This window comes from Protomyctophum bolini (assembly GCF_963924005.1).
Source record: "Protomyctophum bolini genome assembly, chromosome: 9".
NCBI classification, from domain to species: Eukaryota; Metazoa; Chordata; class Actinopteri; order Myctophiformes; family Myctophidae; genus Protomyctophum; species Protomyctophum bolini.
This window is the reverse complement of record NC_137870.1, coordinates 34079163-34098470: the sequence shown is the minus strand read 5'-3', so window position 1 is coordinate 34098470 and position 19308 is coordinate 34079163. Positions and strand designations below refer to the sequence as shown.

General features: G+C 40.3%; 1 protein-coding gene across 1 annotated transcript; it reads left to right on the top strand.

Moving 5' to 3' along the window:
- Positions 1-1328: 1328 nt before the first annotated feature.
- On the top strand, positions 1329-17646 carry sytl2b (synaptotagmin-like 2b; the record flags this gene model as incomplete). The annotated part of the gene is made up of 18 exons (XM_080772926.1): positions 1329-1429; positions 3668-3828; positions 4013-4118; positions 6456-6510; positions 6671-6779; positions 7062-7757; positions 7893-10463; positions 12100-12213; positions 12296-12352; positions 12488-12582; positions 12675-12791; positions 13447-13616; positions 14585-14687; positions 14804-14965; positions 15164-15248; positions 16428-16530; positions 16616-16821; positions 17150-17646. The coding sequence occupies 18 exons, from the start codon at positions 1329-1331 to the stop codon at positions 17296-17298; spliced, it is 5160 nt and encodes a 1719-aa protein (XP_080629052.1). The 3' UTR covers positions 17299-17646.
- Between the last annotated feature and the right edge of the window lie 1662 nt (positions 17647-19308).

Below are 19308 nucleotides of genomic sequence, written 5' to 3'. Positions count from 1 at the left end.
GTACCGCTCAGCTGCTCAATTTATATCAGAGCGAATTTATAGCCTATTCTATGTAGTCAATATTATAAACTAATCATTGTTTTTAAGTATAGGATTCCATTTGGAAAATCTCATAGCAGCAGGCCCTTTAAAGTAGGCCTACTACAGAAACGGACTGAAATCAGGGGCTATCTGCAGTGTAGGATATCATTTTAGATATTGAAATAATAGGCTGCAGGATGTTGGGATTGTTTTCGACTATCTGGCTCTTTTAATAATCTAAAATACCTTTTTCAGAATGTTAATGTTTTTATTTAGTTTGACAGATAAGAAATATAGTCTCTGAAGGCATTTCAGTGATGACAATTAACCTGAGTCTGAGCAATAGAATTATCCTATCATGCTAACTTGGTTTCATTCATGGAAACAACCCACAGAACAAAACATTGATTGTTTGCATGCAGTTTTCCATATACTCATCATGGACACACTTTAACCGTTCAAATGTATTACCAGTTTTTGATGTCATAATAGCTTTGATGAGGCTCAATTTGGATGAAGGTCTTTTGCATTAAAGTGCTTTTGGTCAAATTCAAATGCCTCAATTTGTCTTCAGGATAGCTTTTAGAATATTTTGAAATAATTTGTGATATTTTAAAAGCCGTGATCCTGCTGTGACAACATAGAGTTGTTTAATTAAGGAGGCTAATTACATCTTACCTCTAATTTGACTTTACACTAGTGTTGGGCAATATTACTTAGGAGAGTAATATGTTTACTTTACTTATTACTCCTTAGAAAAAGTAATAATATTACATTACTTATTACATGGAATCAAGAGTAATATAGTTACATATTACTTTATATTACTTTTCACCCGGGCCCCTTCCACCCGCAAAAAGAACACAATCTGTTTAGCCAGCTCGTTTTACAACTGAATCCAATTCACTGGAACAAGAAGTCTCCAATCAGCCAAACTGAATAATTGCAGGATGTAAAACAAAAATAGTCAACAGTCTATACTCATTACTCGTCATTATTTTGAGGGCTAAGTTGGAGTTGGATACTTGGTGGAATTGGATAGGATTTAAAATCTAATATATTTATTTTCATTTAGGCCATGTCATTCAGTAGAAAATAAGTAGGCCTTTTTATTTAATAAAGTGTGTATGCCTGTATATTGTGTATAATGACATCTATTTCAAAGTTGGATTTCTATTTCCAGTTTTATAACCAGTTTTGTAACCAAAATCATGAATGAATTCCTCTTCTTTGGCATTATCAAAGGCGTTTATGAAAGGCGATTTGACAATGTGACCTGTCTGTTTAGATAAAGAAGAGGAGGCATCATGCTTGACCTGAGCCACCTCACCGAGGAGGAGCAGGAGATGATCATGACGGTACTGAAGAGAGATGGAGAGCTGAAGAAGGCGGAGGAGGAGAGAATCGGGTAAAACATTTATATGTTTAACTCTAGTAGTGTAAACATGGGTCAATAAAACGGAGCATGCATCTTATTTTAATTTTAGATTATTATTTTTTAATTATTGAGGTGACCACCGAACTACAACATGACGTCACTGAGCTGCGGTGAAGAGCAAAACACCGCTCTCCACAGCCCTTCTCTCTGTTTTTACTCACCACCGCTCCACGTTATTACAGCTCCGGTGGTCACCTCACCACCGGAGTGGTGGTCACCTCACCACCGGAAATCCAGACTATGAATAGGCCTTGACTCACCACCTCACACGAATATCAAGAACATTTCAAACATGTTATATCCATACATTTATTCCTATGAGGTCTGAACTATTCCCCCTCAGTCTGTGTGACAATAATCCATTATAGGAGAGTAAACAAGCTGGTGAGGGTGATGTTTGTCTGCCCATAATAGAATAATATAATAACAGTTTGGCGGATAAGGACATAGGCTGCCTCACTGAGAGGCCTCAGTGTGAGGAGAAGGGCAATTCAATTACAACCAAGTTTAACTCCACACATGAGAGAAGATCATGCTGGTCTATTGGACAGGAATAGAAGCCCTTAGGCTCAACAAAGAGATACACCTCACTTGATGATACGGTATATCAAGATATGTTCATGCCATGTACAGATAGTGACATACAACTGCTACAATATTTGCTAATCTTGGACTCACTATTGGACCACTAGTCTGACATTTCTGTACAATGTTGTTCAATGTTACAGCTCTAACCTTAACTCACTTTTACTGCTAAAGTAATGTAATTGCCAAAGGAATGGCAGAATTCTCCAGTCTATCTAATTTGAACAGTTGAGGCCAACCAAATAACATCTGTTTACAGACATGAGGTGGATCTCTACAGAGACCATAGAACCATACTTTAAATTAAGAATATAAAAATGAGAGAAAGGTCATTATTGTAAATTAGTAATAATATATATTTGTATGTCAAATGTTGTGGTGAATGGACAGAGCAATTTGGTCCATGTCACATGCTGTCAATAAACCATGGAATGGAGTGTTAATTGGCTCGATATTTTAGGCTTACTGCATGGTAAAGGAAAACTTTACTGAAGAGGCATTATGTTTTATTTGCAAAACTCTAGATTTGATAACAACCCACAAAATGAACCAATGCAATTCATTGAGAATGTAATGGAATTGGACACCATTTGGAGACAGAATTAATTGAGGTCCAGGCCTGTTTATACTCAGCTTAGTCAGTGTAAAAGGATTAAGCCAATAGTGTGCAATAATGTGCTCCCCTTTTTCACATGACCACCGTTTCCCCTCAAAAGGAAAGATGAGCTGGTATGGTCATTTCAAAGCACATGATTTTCATTAAATTCTTCTTTCACTGGAATTTGTGTGCACATTCCATTCTGAACAATCATGTGGAATGTTACATTTAAAATATATTAACTGGTTAAATAAACTGTAAAGAAAGGGGGAATGTCCACCCACAATTTACCGCTCTCCCGTCTTTTTATTTTAAGCCTAAGTACTAGTAGGGCTAGAGAAGGGCCGTAGGCCATAGGGCTTCATCAGGAAGCTGATGAAGCCCTACTGGGGAGAAAGTGTTGGTTAAAATAAGAAAGACATTATTATTATTATTATTATTATTATTATTATTATTATTATTATTATTATTATTATTATTATTATTATTATTATTATTATTATTATGTGTTTTTTCATCCAAATCAAATGCTCCTTCAAAGACACTCAATATGGAATTTGTTCCATGAATGCTCCATCCGTTCTTTATTCCATGAAGACACTATATTTGTATAAGATTTGTTGCTGGCACAGGTATCAAGTGTTAAGGCCTTTTGTGTCTGCCTTGGGATTTATCTTTCACCTGATAATGTGAGAGCATCACCATTCAAAGTCATGAATTAAAATGGTGTCAGATACTCTGTTCCATGTAGCCTGAATAAAATGTCTCTATTGTTTGTTTTTCTTTTATGACAAGTGTCTTACTCTTATTGTGCACCAGTCTCCACGGTTTGGATAACTACAATAACTTGGAATGTAGCCTTTCTTTTGTCCCTGGCATTTACTGCGATAGGGCATTCCGTTCCATTTGTACACCCTGTACTGTGTAGCTATTTGACATAGTGTATTGCTATGAAATGGAAATGCTATTGGCTTAATGATTGTCTGGGAACATTTCTTGATTCATGTTTAATGTTTTCTCACCAGGAAACTACAGAAAGTAACAAGCACGGGCTCACAGCCAGAGTCCAGTCTCAAGTACCTGACGGGAGAGTGGTTTTATGAGGCCAAGTCTCTTCGACACATGGACAAGATTCATGGTTCAGAAATCATATTGGCTTCCATGAAGTGGAAATCAGGTCCTTTGGGTGTGTTGATATTTTTTACTAAATGCACTATAGAAAGACACAAAGACAACATCCACATGTGTTACACAAATAATAAGCTTGATTATAACACCTAAAAAACACATATATCACGTCAAAGAGTCTGCTAAGCCAAATTAATGATGTGGTTTGGACTGAATGTGGTTTTTTCACCTTACTGATGCAGATGAGTCTCTTAAACTTGAAACACCTAAGACACTCAGTGATAGAGACAGTGTCCCTCCACCGAAACCTGCCAGGCAGTTGGAGCCAACACAGTCCCAGGAGATGAGGTACGTGTTCCTCATTTAATCATTTACCCATTCTTCATTTAGTGATTCAGTCATCTATCCTCCCATTCATTCATTCATTCATTCATTCATTCATTCATTTCCTCCCTTTTTTAAACCCTACCCATTTTAACCAAATACATACATACATACATACATACATACACACATACAGTAAAAGAATATTATTGACAAGCATCTCTTCCTTGTCTATATTTCTTGAAGCTATGTATAAGAGCAGCAATTAAATATGAGTGATTCACTGAATAACTCACCCAACATAATAGAAACCATAATATTTGAACAGCTCTTTTGTGCTTTGCTATGTATGTACGTCTGTGTGTGTGTGTGTGTGTGTGTGTGTGTGTGTGTGTGTGTGTGTGTGTGTGTGTGTGTGTGTGTGTGTGTGTGCGTGCGCGCGCGTGTGTGCGTGCATGCATGCGTGTGTGTAGGGGGTGTCTTGTGACTCAACTTGAGTCAACAAAGGTGGTGCTGGCATGAGATATGCTTTATAGCCTACTGTTGGCTACTGTTCCAGGACCTGGCATCACAGAGCTATGAATTCATGGAAGAATTCTGACTTGATGTGACGTGATCCATCATGAAAAAAACACACACATTTATAGCCTCTGTGATGTGATGTGGCTCTGAAGCTGTAATATCAAATTACTTTTAAATATCACTGGGATGTGAACTGTGACATGTTTTTAAGATTAGATAAAGGAAACAGAACATTTTATTCTGTTATTCTGTATTTTATTATTAGATATCAGAAAACCAATTACTTTAAAGTTATTTAAATAAGAGCTTGTACATGTCCATGAGACACATTGAACACATTACTTACAGTACCTGGCAAGTCTTTTGAAGTGTCTGCACTCCCAATCAATCAAGCAAAACAGCAGAAATGTATCAGTTAATGATTAATTAATGATCATTATTGTTTTATATCAATAATTGCTTTTGTATGCGAAAACTATATGAAACTAACAATATGGAATGTTGATTCTGTTCTTTTTTCGACTATACAGCAGAAAGATTCCAGCTGTGGGACGTTTACTATAGAGGGATTTATGGACTGTTTCTTTTTTATAGCAGCCTGCCGGGGCTTGACATTAACGTTTTGAGGCACTTGTCCTTCTGACAAGTACATTTCCCATTCAGTTGTCCAGGCACAACAGTCACTTGTCTGGAGCACGAGCATGCACACATTCATTTTAAATCAACTAAGTTGGTTTTGGTGAATACATGAATAGATGAATATTCTCAGTTTACAAGTTAATAGCACTTCTCTTACATAATGTATTCTAAATACACAGCCATAGATCGGTCCTATCTGCACAGACAGGTTAGCAGACTGACCTGGTCGTCATTTAAACTTGTAGCACTGCGTGTGGACTCACCCAATAATTAATTCCTAAGACTTGGAGTCGTTTTGGGGACGTTTCATATTCATCTGAAAGTCCTGGCAGAAAACGTGTATTTAGTCAAATATCTCCAATTGTCCACAAGCTGCACATGGACGACATTATCTCCGGTGTGAGGCCCGTAATGACTGCAGGACTGAACATATCAAAACTTCCTTTCCTTTCCTTGTGCTTTTCAAACATCAACTAAATCCCAAAGGACGTCTTCCTATTTTCAGTCCAGCTTTTCCTTGTGGAAAAGTGGCGATATTTTACTTAACACACGTTTTATGCCATAACATTCAGTCCGAGTCTGGCGGTGTGCCGCAGGCTCGACTCCCGATTCCGACGGCCTTTACTGCATGTCACTCCCCCATCTCTCCCCCCCCCCATTTCCTGTCTACTGTCTGTCCCTCTATAAAAAATATAAAATAAAGGCGAAAGCCGCAACAAAAAAAACATTAAAAAAAGAACACAGACATTCTATGGCTACCGGTATTATCAATATTGGAAGGGTGATTATTAGGAAAGCCAGACAATAATGCCAGACAATATTGTTGGGTGCTAGGAGCATAACAGGAAAAGTGAAACCAAGGGTCACTTGTCCAACGGACAAGTAAAATCTTAATGCACTGCATAAATTTCCAGACCCATAGAGAGAGAGTTCTCTAGCATAGATTCCTATTGTAAGAATGGAATGCAGAAGTTCTCATTCTATCTCAATGAGGGAGTTCAAATGTTTGGTATGAACACATTAATGTTGAGCGAAACATAGCCAGTAAGGTGCTCACTCTTTTTGCTCACTCTATTTGCAGAGAATACATCATACACTTCCTAAAAAATTCTTCATCAAAAGTATATCGATTTATTTGACCTTTTTACATCAGGTATATTGAATGCCAACTATTCAATTGAATCCATCTTATTTCTCTAGCACTTTAGATGCAGAAATGGATGAATTAAATGCAGCAGTGCGCTCTCCAGCAAGGGTAAGTATATGTGTGAAATAGAAATAGATTGCGTTATTGCATTTTTGGTGTTATAATGTCTTATTATAACTACAGTATAACATGACATTTATGATATATAATAGGTATAAGTAATACGATATTTACTGGTGTTTTCACTGGTGTTTTGTTTTTCTTTAAGACCAGGCACAATCCTTTCAACCGGGCTTCCATTATTCTTGAGGCACCTGAGAGGGCAGATGAGATGCACATCAATGGAAACAGTGAAGTTAGAAAGTCATCCGAAACAGGTTTGAATCATCTTCTCAAACAGAAATACATACAGTAATAAAGCTGAGGAAAAGCCATGGATACATTTTAAAGAATGTGGTGGCCTGGTAGGAACAAAGTATGATCACCAACATCATGGCAAAACCCAGTGCTTCAGTCACAGTGTTCACCTTTCCTTTTCTTTTCTTTTCTTTTCTTTTCTTTTCTTTTCTAGAGACATGTTTTTTGTCTAGGGCAGACCAATTAGTTGTTTGTTGTTGTTGTTTCAACTATTTGAAGTTTTTCTAACTGTCTTTCCTCAGATCATATAGCTCCTCTGAAGAATCACACAGCTGGTCAGGCCAGTCAAATGTCAGGGGGCTCCACTACCTCAGATTGCTCCTCTGTAGGATTCAAGCCTGTTCCCAAGAAGAGAACCTTTGTCTCCAGAGGTTCCAGCACTCCCAGCGTGCAAAGTGACAGCTCTGGGCTAGGATCTCAGCCAGGGCCCACGGTCATTCTTCCTGCCCCAAGAAGAAGTCGCGTCTCAAATGGAAGTTCTAAACGGCCTAGCCTAGAAGGCATGGGAGAAGAATCACAAAAATCAACCACTAGCAAGTCAAACGACGTTGCTACTTCTGAGCAGGCACTGGAAACTGCAGTTGTGATCTCTCAACAGCCACATTGTGATGCAGCTCAGGTTTCCCTTCACACTGACCTACAGATGGATAGACCTACTGTCTCTATAGTAAGAGACAGGGAAACTACACATTCCTCTGATAGATCTTCAATAAAAGACTCTTCACCTCCAGCTGAAAGAAACAAAAACAACAGGCCCACTGATGGAGCCTGCACTCCAGATAGATGTGATGACAAAGATATGACTCAAAGAGACCATGGAGAGACACAGGCTGACTCATTGTCTACCATTACGATTCGAGATGCAGAGAGGATGAAAACTGGCAAAGTGGAAGCCGTAATGAGACAGGGGGATCTCAGTTTTACTCAAAGCATTGGAGGTAAGTTCTACAACAAGTTCGATGCAACTACATATACACATTCGAAAGTAAAGTTACAGCAACTGAAAAGCTCTCTAATTAGACAAACACTGCTGTTCTCTTAATGTATCTTTCTTTCTATTCTTTCTTTTTCAGATGAGCCAATATGTTATGATCTGAACTTCATTGATAAGCCAGCTCTGCACACGCGCACAAAATCTAATCCTAATTTATTGCTCCAGGCTCCCAATCCTTCTGGGGAGGAGGAAGACTCCATCGCCAAGGTCCTGGAGTGGTTCAGCCGCAGCACTGATAGCATTGATAAAGAGGGCGGGCACCAAGCTATAGTCAATATTGACAGAAGTGTTGAGGATTCTCTAACAAAAGATATGGATATCTATAAAAATAGAAATAGAGATAGAAAGAGGGAAGCTCCAGAGATGAAGAGAGCACATCAAGATGGTAAAGATAGTATAGAACCTATAAAGTTAAGAGCAACAGATAGAATGGACATTCAGGAAATGACAGAAATGCACGAAGAGGCGAGGAAGTGTAGCAGGCCACAGGAAGTGAAAGAGAATGAAGATGAAAGCCAAGCTCAAAAAATCTCTCACCTAAAGTCATTCTGGGAGAAGGAAAACACCGGTCCTAAGATACTCATTAGTAGGTCAAACACGAACAGTGATAAAGGGCAGAAACCTAGACTCCCTACGACAGAGAAGGACAGAGAAAAAGATGAGAATGAAAATCAATGTCTTACTTCTGACATGTTTTCTGCCCCTGGCCTATATGGTGGAAAGGGAAAATATGAAAAGGATGCATTCAATGTCAAGGACAAACAAGAAAAAGAACTACAACCACTCAGTCAACAAAAAGCCAAGGGCAGCAGTGAAAATGTTCAATTAAATATAACTCCAAACCAGCAGACCGAATACACAGCAGTTACACACACATCACCTGGCTTCATGGGAAATTATCAGAGTCCTGGAACTCAATGGAAAGATGACGTAAAGTGCAATACTGACTATATGTCATTACCAGATAATTCCCAAGTAGTTGACAGGATAGGTTCAGACACACAGATCATGTCTCTGGACTCTCGGACCAGATCCAGCTCTCATCCAAAGATGCAGTTTGTATCGAGACTCAGCCCTGAGTCTGAAAGGTACTCTCCAAGTCCACAACCTGAATCTCTCCCCCAAGCTAGAGCCAGCCCTCTGCCCATAAGATCTTCTTCATCCATAACAACCCCACAGCCCGAAGACTTGATTGACGCAGACCTCCATGCAAGAGGCAGCCTGGACACAGAGAAACTCTACCAGTACAGGCACAGCCCGTATTTGGGCCGGAGGAGTGGGAATGAAATACAATTTACCACCAAAACGCAAATGCAGAGAAGTTCGAGTGAAGATGTAAAGAGGAAGGATAATGAAGAGAGAAATGTGCAGTCAGGCATATCTCCTAAAAAACAGGATGACACCATCAGTAAAGACAAAAGTACCAGCCCCCATTCACAGAGACACGGCACCCAGCGTCAGGAGAGCACAGCAGAAAAAATAAAGCAGCTCAAAGCTTTCTGGGAACAGGAGAGGAACAAGTCTGTGAATTACACTGGTTTATCTAAAGTGTCAGGGGATGGTAAAGCCACCCGCTGTACAAACCTAGGAAAACTAAATAATAGATTCACCAAGTCTGCATATGACTTGCGGTCAATTGGAAATGATTCAAGTAGTGATGATGAAGAAAATAGGCAGAATTTTGCCATTCTCAGGCTAGACAAATTATCCCCAACTGTAGGTGTGAACCGTGTGCAGTTTAAAAATCTCCGTGAGTTTTGGGGTGAGGCCAAATCTAATTGCAAAGGGTCATTTGACAAACCCAAAAAGAAAGATCAAATAGATGGTGAAACTTTAGCTGTGGGGTTAAAGCAGTGTGCCGACCCTGAGCTTTATAAACCCACCCCGGTCCAAGCAGAGAAAACCAGTACTAGAACGGCTGTCATGAAATCATCTTCACATTCCCAGACTCAAAAGTCCCCACATGATAGACAGCTTGGGTCTGTGTCAGGAACAGGAAATGACAACAAATCAAGCCCGTCTCATGCTAGGAGGGGCTCCAAGGACTCTACCAGGGAGGAAAAGCCACCGAAACTACTAAGCAATGTTGGAAAAGAGACTCGCTCTCCTAAGGCCAAGAGAGACCATTCGAGCGGCCGTGGCGGTTCTTTGTGCCGTGCCACTAGTATGTATGCTTTGAATGTCACTGAAGATAACGAAGAACCCTCTCCGGGACTGCTTAAAAAGAAGCAGGAAGCCTCCCCTGTCCAGTCTCAGGATAGAAGGCAGAGTGCTGATAGGACTCAGAAAAGGAGGCAGAGTGCTGACCGGAGACCATCAGAGGATTCTGAATCTCTCACCCCGCGTGCACGAGCGTTTGTTCCCAGAGACTATCGCCATTACTTGGGCATGACAGAGAAGACCAGTGTCCACACCTCCTTGGCGCCAGCAGCAAAGGAGCAAGGCTCAGAGGGCAAACCTGCATATGACGTTGACTCAACTGTGCCGGTGAGGTCCAGCACCCCAGTGAGTTCAGAGGAGCGTTATGGCAGCAGGAGAACTAGCAAAACCTCACCACGCCCCCTGTGTAGAAACAGCGGTTCAGACACTGGACGGGATTCATCCATAAGCAGCGCATCAGACACCTGGTCTTCAAGGAACAGTTCTAACCGTGAGCACCAAAGTTCAAAATGTTCTTTACCATTGCTGTCTCGAAAGCCATGTCCTCCAAATTATTGTGAAAATCCACCCAAACATTGCTACAGTATTACTATTGCTACAATCTTGGACCGTTCAATTAATGATTGAAAATAATATGAAACATAACATTTAACATGAAATGTTAAAAACAAAGGTTATTCCAGAAGGATGCTCTGAGGATATACATCTATTTAGCAAATGTTGTTAAATCGATGCCCAACATCTTTCTGGAATCACCTTTGTTATGATGTCCAAATTTAATTACAGAACATTGCCAACGATGAAAAGTACCCATTTTAACAAGTCCTGTGGTATGAGTTTAAGAGCCCAAACTCTCGCTGTAAAGTTATGCTGAACATATGCAGTTGTATGATGTTGACAGAAGGATATCTCTTCAAATACTGTGAGCTTGCAGATCAGTTGCCCTTGTTTATTTAGTGGGCTGGACAGTCAGTTGTGGTCTTTATTGACACCACTGGCCATGGCTTTTACAGTTCATATTAGTATTTGCATGGATATAATAAAGTAGAACTAGATCACCAGCTGCTCTGTGGTAGCACAGTTGGTTGCTTTCATAAGTATGTTCTACTTCTTACATAAGGGGGGGGGGGGGGGGGGGGGGGGGGCATTTCATCGTGTACTCAGGCTTTTGGGAGCATCCCAGACCGTTTTTAAGTTGCTCGATTTAGTATTTAGATATTTGAAATTACTTTTATCAGACACTTCCTAAACAAACCCACTGTAACTTCAAACTCCATATTAACCACGATAGATTCATCGAAAACACCCATCCTACATACTGTTTTTTTCCATGACTTTTTCATTAATTTTATTTATTAATTCAAGTTTTTTTCATGTTCCCAAATAATTATTAAAAATAAATGAAAAAAGTAATTGAGAAAACATGGCCCCCTCACGTATTAGGAGGTCAGTAGTATATGAGTCACCTGAACCAAGGACGGGTGTTTAAATAGAGTTTGCAGTTACAATGGGTTTGAATAAGGGGACGTGTGATAAAATGAATATCAAATATCTTAATACTGAATCAAGCAACTTAAAAACTGTCTGGGGTGTGGAGTGGACAAAGGCCTGGGTAGACAATGAATGTTCTTTTGTAATTGTCTTCCACACCTATGGATAGGAGTTTCATGGATGGATAGGACATTAATTCTGCCCTTCTCACTTCCAGTATCAGGTACTTACTGTACTGTCAATCCCAAAAGAAACTGCATCAAGGAGGAGAGAGTGGAATCTACACTCTTTTCTTTTACCCTGTTTTGTAACGCCTACAAAATAGATGACCTCCCAGAAGATGGTGTTCACTGTATTTGATCGACAGAACGTATATATATTTTTAAATTGGTTGTTATTTATCAAAATACCAAACCGTTTATAGTTACAGCTTCATGCTAACATTGCTTTTCCCTGTTTCATATAATTATCAAATGAAACACTGTTTCTTTGTTTATTTCTTTTTTTTTGCTGGTCAGATTAACAAAACTTTTTATAGAACATTTAATAGACTCAATAACTGATACGTGAATCAATAATTATTTGCAGAACTAATGTGATGTGATGTGTTGCCATATGATTTTCCACTAACTCAGGTGAAAATGATGATGAGGACCAAAACCCTGTAAGGAGAGCTCTGAGGAGGGCAGAGGCACGGCCCAAAAATGTGGCTAAAAGTCTGGAGGACATCACTGCCTCGTTAACACCTCGTGAGCATTATTTCAGCATCTCCCAAATAACAGGGTCAATTTGAATGTTTATCATCATATAAACTGCAATTATTATCCACAGGCCAAGAGAGAAGACAAGATCCTATTGTTGACTTGAGACGCAGTAGTGATGGCATTGGTTAGAGGTTTTTCTTATCGTTGTTTTTTGGTCGTTGTTTTTACATTGAGAACATTTTGGTAATCAAATCCATCGAGCCTTTTGCACTATAAATAAATGCCACTCTCTTTTCCTTTTCACGCAATCACTGCTCAGTGTCGTCTATCCCCTCGCCATCTTCATCCTTATTTTCGGACCCTGAACACCTGAAGAAGATGAGCAAATCGGTTCCGTCCTTTCATCAGACGGAGGTAAAGCCTTGCACCCTTTTGATCCTCTGTCTAAAAGCTGGATTTGTATCGTTGTTGCACAGAGCATTCTGTAGCCATTGTCTGTCTTCCAGGTTGATGGAACAGAACCGGACTCCACGTCTGAGGACAGTTACCATGGACACAGGCAGAAGACAGGAAGATCTATGACTAACCTCAGCAACTCCTCTGGCATGGCATCTTCCTTCTCTGTAAGTTCACCCACCACTTGCATTTCTGCTTCCATTCAATCATAACTGACAATTTCCACAGCTTCACTGACAATTTAACCACTTAAACCCTACATAAGTTATTGTTGACCACGGTTAGATGTTGTCAGACATATATTATGGCCTCCACATTTCATATGAGAAACCATTTGACACCATCAGAAAAATTATCAAAGTCCCAAAAACGTTGCCCAAATGAGTTAGGGATTACGTGTCATAGATATAGGCTATACGAATGTCATAGATAGAGGACTGACATTAAAAATGACTGACGTTACAGGCTGGCTAAGTCTGACACAGTGGAGCAAAACCGTTTACACGTGGATCTCGGAATCCTCATGCTTTGATTTTGTGTTTTTGAGGGGAGCTAGCCCCTCCTATATTCAGCTATTAGTGTAGATTTTCGTCTTACACAAACATTAAATTCCCATTGACAATGAATAGAGAATGTGTCTGAGCAAATAGAATATGTTACGTCATAATGATGTACGATGATAAAAGCGCCCCTCACTTCACACGGGTGTGATTTGTTTTTTTACAAACAGATTTCAGAATCTGTAACTGTGGGGTATGTGTGTTGCGGACATTAATCATTTTAAATATGTACTTGCTTCTCTGTGTGGGTTTGTGCTCCTAGCTTAGTGGCAGTGTGATGACCATGTACAGTGGTGACTATGGAAGTGTGGAGGTCCAGGGCAACATCCAGTTCTCTATCAACTATGTGCAGAAACTCAGAGAGTTCCATATTTTTGTGGCTCAGTGCAGAGACTTGGCTGCTGTAGACCCAAAGAGGGGCCGCTCGGATCCGTGAGTACTGTGTTCGAATCACATGGGAGACCAATGGCAGGCATTTTAGAGGAAACCCCCAAATTCCTTTGATGTACTAACCTACTTAGCTAGCACTGATTTTTACTGTTGATTTCTCAGAAGAATGTTTAACCACTTAACCACTTACAGTAAAGCCTATAGTGTAACACCCAGGATTCAAACCCTGGTCTCCCGGGCAGGGTTCAAATCCTGGGCGGTTTATTTTTGCCGTGACCCGGATCGTGTTTCCCTGTGGGAGGACGTCAAAGTCACAGGGATATCCCTTTGGCTTAGTGGTTAAGATGTTGGCTTTCCACGCGGGAGACCCGGATTCAAATCCCTGGTGTTGCTCTAGCATCCCTATTATGTGCATGTCATAATAAACAAACATTCTGTGAAAATAGGCAAACAATTACCTAAATTAACAGATCTACAAGCTCATAATGCAACACATTGTGAGCTTGTAGATTGGCTATGTTGGTTAAGAGATATGGATCCACGTATAGACCTCTGGGGGAACCCGATTAACAAAGTATAATATCGCTTTTTTTTTTTTTTATCATAGCCCAAAATAGGGATGCCAGGTGGAAAGTGTTAACATTTATTAGACTTTCAAAGCTAAGTCAAGCAGATTGTGACTATATGGATATTCAACTTCAAAGTACTTTATTTTCCTTGGGAGAACTTCTTTTGTGCAGTGGTTAAAAAGACAACATACACTCACAATATTATAGATACATACTGTAGATACCCAGTTCACTATAATTTAACTATGAAAGTCCGTATGTCCTCAGCATTAGCCTGTATTGGGTGTGAAGAGTGTGTGTTGTCCTCAGCTTCTTTACTGTCCATTTTTTGTGTATACTGATTAACAGATACATGACTACTACGGATCTTGATCTCTGGTGGTTCACTTTGACATAGACCCTTTATAGTTTATACTTTGTTTATTTTGTCACCCTTTGCAGGTATGTTAAAAGTTACCTTGTTCCTGACAATGCTAATCTAGGAAAGCGGAAAACATCTGTGAGAAAGAAAACACAAAGTCCAACATTTAATGAGATCCTCAGAGTAAGAATCCTTAAACATAATCAGAGTTGAGATTGTACAGACATCTTCCAATATATTAATATTCAGTCTGACCAACAATTAAGCCAATTAAAATAAACTCTCTTTGGTCTCACCAGTATCGCGTTCGCATGGAGTATCTCAGAACCCAGACTCTCATTCTGTCAGTTTGGCATCATGACACATTTGGCAAGAACAGCTTCCTAGGTGAGGTCGATGTGGACTTGTCCAAGTGGGACTTTGACCACACCCAGATGAACTACTTAGCCCTGAAAGCCAGGGTAAGAATACAACACACACGCACATACGCACACACGCACACACACACACACACACACACACACACACACACACACACACACACACACACACACACACACACACACACACACACACACACACACACACACACACGGCTGTACGCAGTATGATGTCTTTGAATGTATTATATGTATGTGAAATACTCTCAACCTCTTCAGTCCAGCTCCAGTGTTGGGCCTTCTGATGACAGAGGAGAGATGAGACTAGCCATCCGTTTCCTGCCCCAGATCCCCCAAAGTGACGGTCGGTACTCAATCTCACTCTCACCCCCACCTACTGCTCCCAAAGTAGTTAGGAAGTAAATGCAGAAGAGAGGTTTCATACATGTGCAAATGTAAAGTGAGTAGTGACAAATACCACAGCAACAACAACTAAAAGAGCCTAGTTATTGAGTGTACCTTACTACCTTTATACCAATATTATACCAGTAAGGGCGAGAAGCGATCCGCCTCGTTGACGGAAGACTGCTGGGCGAGCGCTGGCACTTTGGCATGAGGAGTCAGATCAACATGGAATATATTCTGTACTGGCCATATAAGGAGCATGTCTTGAGTGTACAAGGTTTGATGAGGTCAGATCAACATATGGAATGTGGTCAGCTCCATACAGTATATATATATAAGGGTGGTAGCAGGGACATTCTCTTGGGTGTACAGGGTTTGATGAGGGCCTAGGTAGTGCCGGGACTTAATGTTTGGGCCTGTTGAGAACTCCAGTTTTCGCCGGGTGTGGCTGCACTAATAACTTTGGGGCAGGCCCGTCTAGAGTTTGAATGGACAGGTGGGCCTGTTGAGAACTCTAGTTTTCGCCGGCTGCCGGGCGTGGCTGCACTAATTACTTTGTGGCAGGCCCTTCTAGAGTTTGAAATTTGAATGGACAGGTATAAGTCAAAAGGGAGACATCGAAGAGGAAGGATAGATGGGGAAGGATCAACATATGGAATGTCAGAACAGGTTCTGACATATATCCATATATGGAGATCTAAGAGTTTGAGGATTGAGGTCAGATGTAGAGTTGCTGGCCAATATTGATGACATCAGGGATCTCCATACGGGCTTAACTGCGACAGCAGGTCGCATTTACTATGACATCAGGGTCACATCTCCATCCCTGATGATGTCACATGTCACGAGACCTGAGCACCATATATGGGGTGCAGGCTTTAGTTCCGACATACTATTGATCCGAAACCTCAATCCTAACCTAACCGCAAGCACGGGAGCAGCGCATGTCGGACCATCGCTTTTTCGCATTGCGTCGCATGTCCCCCCGCTTCGGATCTTCGGTGTGTCGGAAAAGCGTGCGCACCCCCCATATATGGTGCCCAACACACAGGAAATTGTTAATTCCATAGTTAACTATGAGAGGCAATAGAGCTTGTCCATTACATTTAATTATTTGTCTGCCATTTCTGTTGGGCAGGCGCAGCTAAGGATGGCCCTAACACTGGTGAGATTCACATATGGGTGAAAGCATGCAAGAATCTGCCGCTCATCAGAGCCACCATTGACCCATATATTAAATGGTATGCACAAAACATCCACTGCGAATCATTTGAGGTGATTGTGTATATTGTACGACGTTAACAGATCTGTTGTTTTGTTTTTAAGCTTTGTGCTGCCAGACACGAGCAGGAAGAGCCGCCAGAAGACTCGTGTGCTGCGGAGAACAGTGGATCCAATATTCAACCATACGATGGTGTATGATGGCATCAGGCAGGAGGACTTGACTGAAGCTTGTGTGGAGCTAACTGTCTGGGACCGAGACAGACTGGCCAGCAACCTGCTAGGAGGCATGAGACTGGGGCTTGGTACAGGTACTGCTAGAGTTGATTGTATACTCTACTGTGCTGTATTTTCATACTTTCTATCATTTAAACCCTATACAGTGTATTTTGTTGGCCAGGGTTCCCTATGGGTCTGTACTTGTCTTTATCCCTCCTTTTGTCCCTCTGCACCAAGTCTCTTCACCAGAAATAGACGATTAATGAGCTCGTAAATCAGCTATTTTCACCAAATAGTCGCCTATTTTTGCCTAATGTTCACGTATTATGACACACATGCCCATAATAAAGACGCCAGGGTTCATGCAGTTATAGTCACATGTTTTCAAAAGTTTGTATGTGCATCTGTCTCCCTCTGTAGGCAGAAGTTATGGAGCAGTTGTGGATTGGATGGATTCAACTACATATGAGCTGGCGTTGTGGGAGCGAGTGATGGCTTCCCCCAATGAATGGGTGGAGGACGTGCTCCCCTTAAGAATGCTGACCCCTGCCAAAACTGCACTGAAATAAGTTATGACTGAACACCTGCTGCATTTCAAATACTATATTTATAAAACATATTTTGTGTTAATAGCTGCATGATCAGATGTGTTCTATTTTATACTTAAATACGTTAAAAAAAGAAACACAAAATATCTTCATCTACCTAAGCACATATTGTCACTTCAAACACCCTCTATTTAGCTTTACTTGAATATGGTACTGGCTTACTGTACTATACACTGTAAAATCCTGAGTGTTCATTTTAATCTGTGCAAATGTTATATTTGTACGCTCTGAGATTTAAATGAACACTGTACTTTTACAGTGTACTTATATCTAAGGAGCTTGCATCTGTGAATAAACTGACAATAATTACTTTGACAGTACCAATAATGACTTACAATTTACAGTCAAAATCACACATGACATCATTTCCAGTAGTACAAGTACATACTGTAATGCACAATGTTTTATATTAACAACACATGTAATTCAAAGATGCTTTGAGGAACAGTTTTCTTGGATTTCTTGGAGGAATAAAATGCATCAAGGTGAAACTGAGGTGGATGTATTGGTCTCTGATGATTCCTGTAATTCAGGGGTCCCCAAATGTTTCAGCTCGAAAATATAAATGTCTCCCTGTGACCCAAACTTACAAAAATACATTATGAATCAATGACTTAAAGCCCTGTTTAATAGTGAAAATAGCAAATCTCCAAGATCCCTATTTTGGGGATGTCATTAGGCATCAGGCAGAAACCAGCCATGTACAAAATAGTGTTCTAAAAACATGTTTATACAACATGATGACTTTATACATTGTCAGATATTTGAATGTCCTTACATTATCACCTATTTGAAGGGCGGCAGGGGGGGGGGGTTTGTCAAATATTAACCCCTTAAATCATAAGCTTAGAACTCAATCTATACACTCAAAGCTAATCTAAACGCTTACAATGTGTTGCTTTGTGAGCTTGTAGATCTGCTATTTTCACTGAATGACACTAACCTGTTTTTCCCAAATGTTTGTCTAAGACTAAAATTATATATGTCATAGCAAAGGTAGCCACGGTACCCAGGCTTTTAAACATTTGATATGTAGATCTTCTATTTTCAAAAAATAAAGTAATTCATAAAGTTTTTGCATTGCTCAAAAAGAGAAAAGGTATATTCCTCACCCAACCTTCAAGTCAGGAGCTCACAGAAGGTTCCCATTTATCCAAACGCTCTGACTTGATTCCGAGCTAAACCCTCAGAAATGTTCCTTGACCAAACTTTTCTTCTTCAGATCTCAACATGTCTGGTCCCACTACTGTGTGGTTTATCAATTTTTGATTCTGTTTTAGTATTGGTCTATTTTACAAACCACCACCAAACACCCAGGCTGATCACTTCCTATACTTTTATCCACCTTTAGTTTTCCCCTGCCAAGGTATACACTGCTTCCAGACAGTGGAGTGCCAAAAGCCGACTGGCAGGCGTCTCTTCCGGTTCTTAAACAGCTGGTGGATGGAAATGAAGCTCCACCCACGCGGCTGAATGCTGCGACGACCAGATTCTCGGAAACGCTTGCATTCTGCCGTTAGGGTGGATCTTCTTTTCCATCCACCAGCTGTATGAAAACCCGGAAAAGACGACGGCAGACAGCAGAAAACGGCCACGCCTGTCTGCCCAGGTCTGGCAACAGCTAGAGTGTGTGCTTCGCTTCCTTCAGTCAGTGTTGCCATGTCTGCTTATTTTTTTTATGATTACATTTTTTTATTGCTTTTTCAGTTTAGTCACACAAACAATTAAGACAACAAATGAAACAAAACTAGACAAGAAAATTATAAATACATTACACAACGAAATCTTTACAGAAAAGATAAAACAATACAGACAATACAATACAATAATAAAACAAATTAATAATAAAAAAAAGAAAGGGAAAAAGAAATGCCATTGCACCTGGGTAATATTAATTTACACTGTATTCAAGGAAAACAAGAGAGAAAGGGACGTTGCGCTCATACCACAATGGGATCTCTGACAGCAATA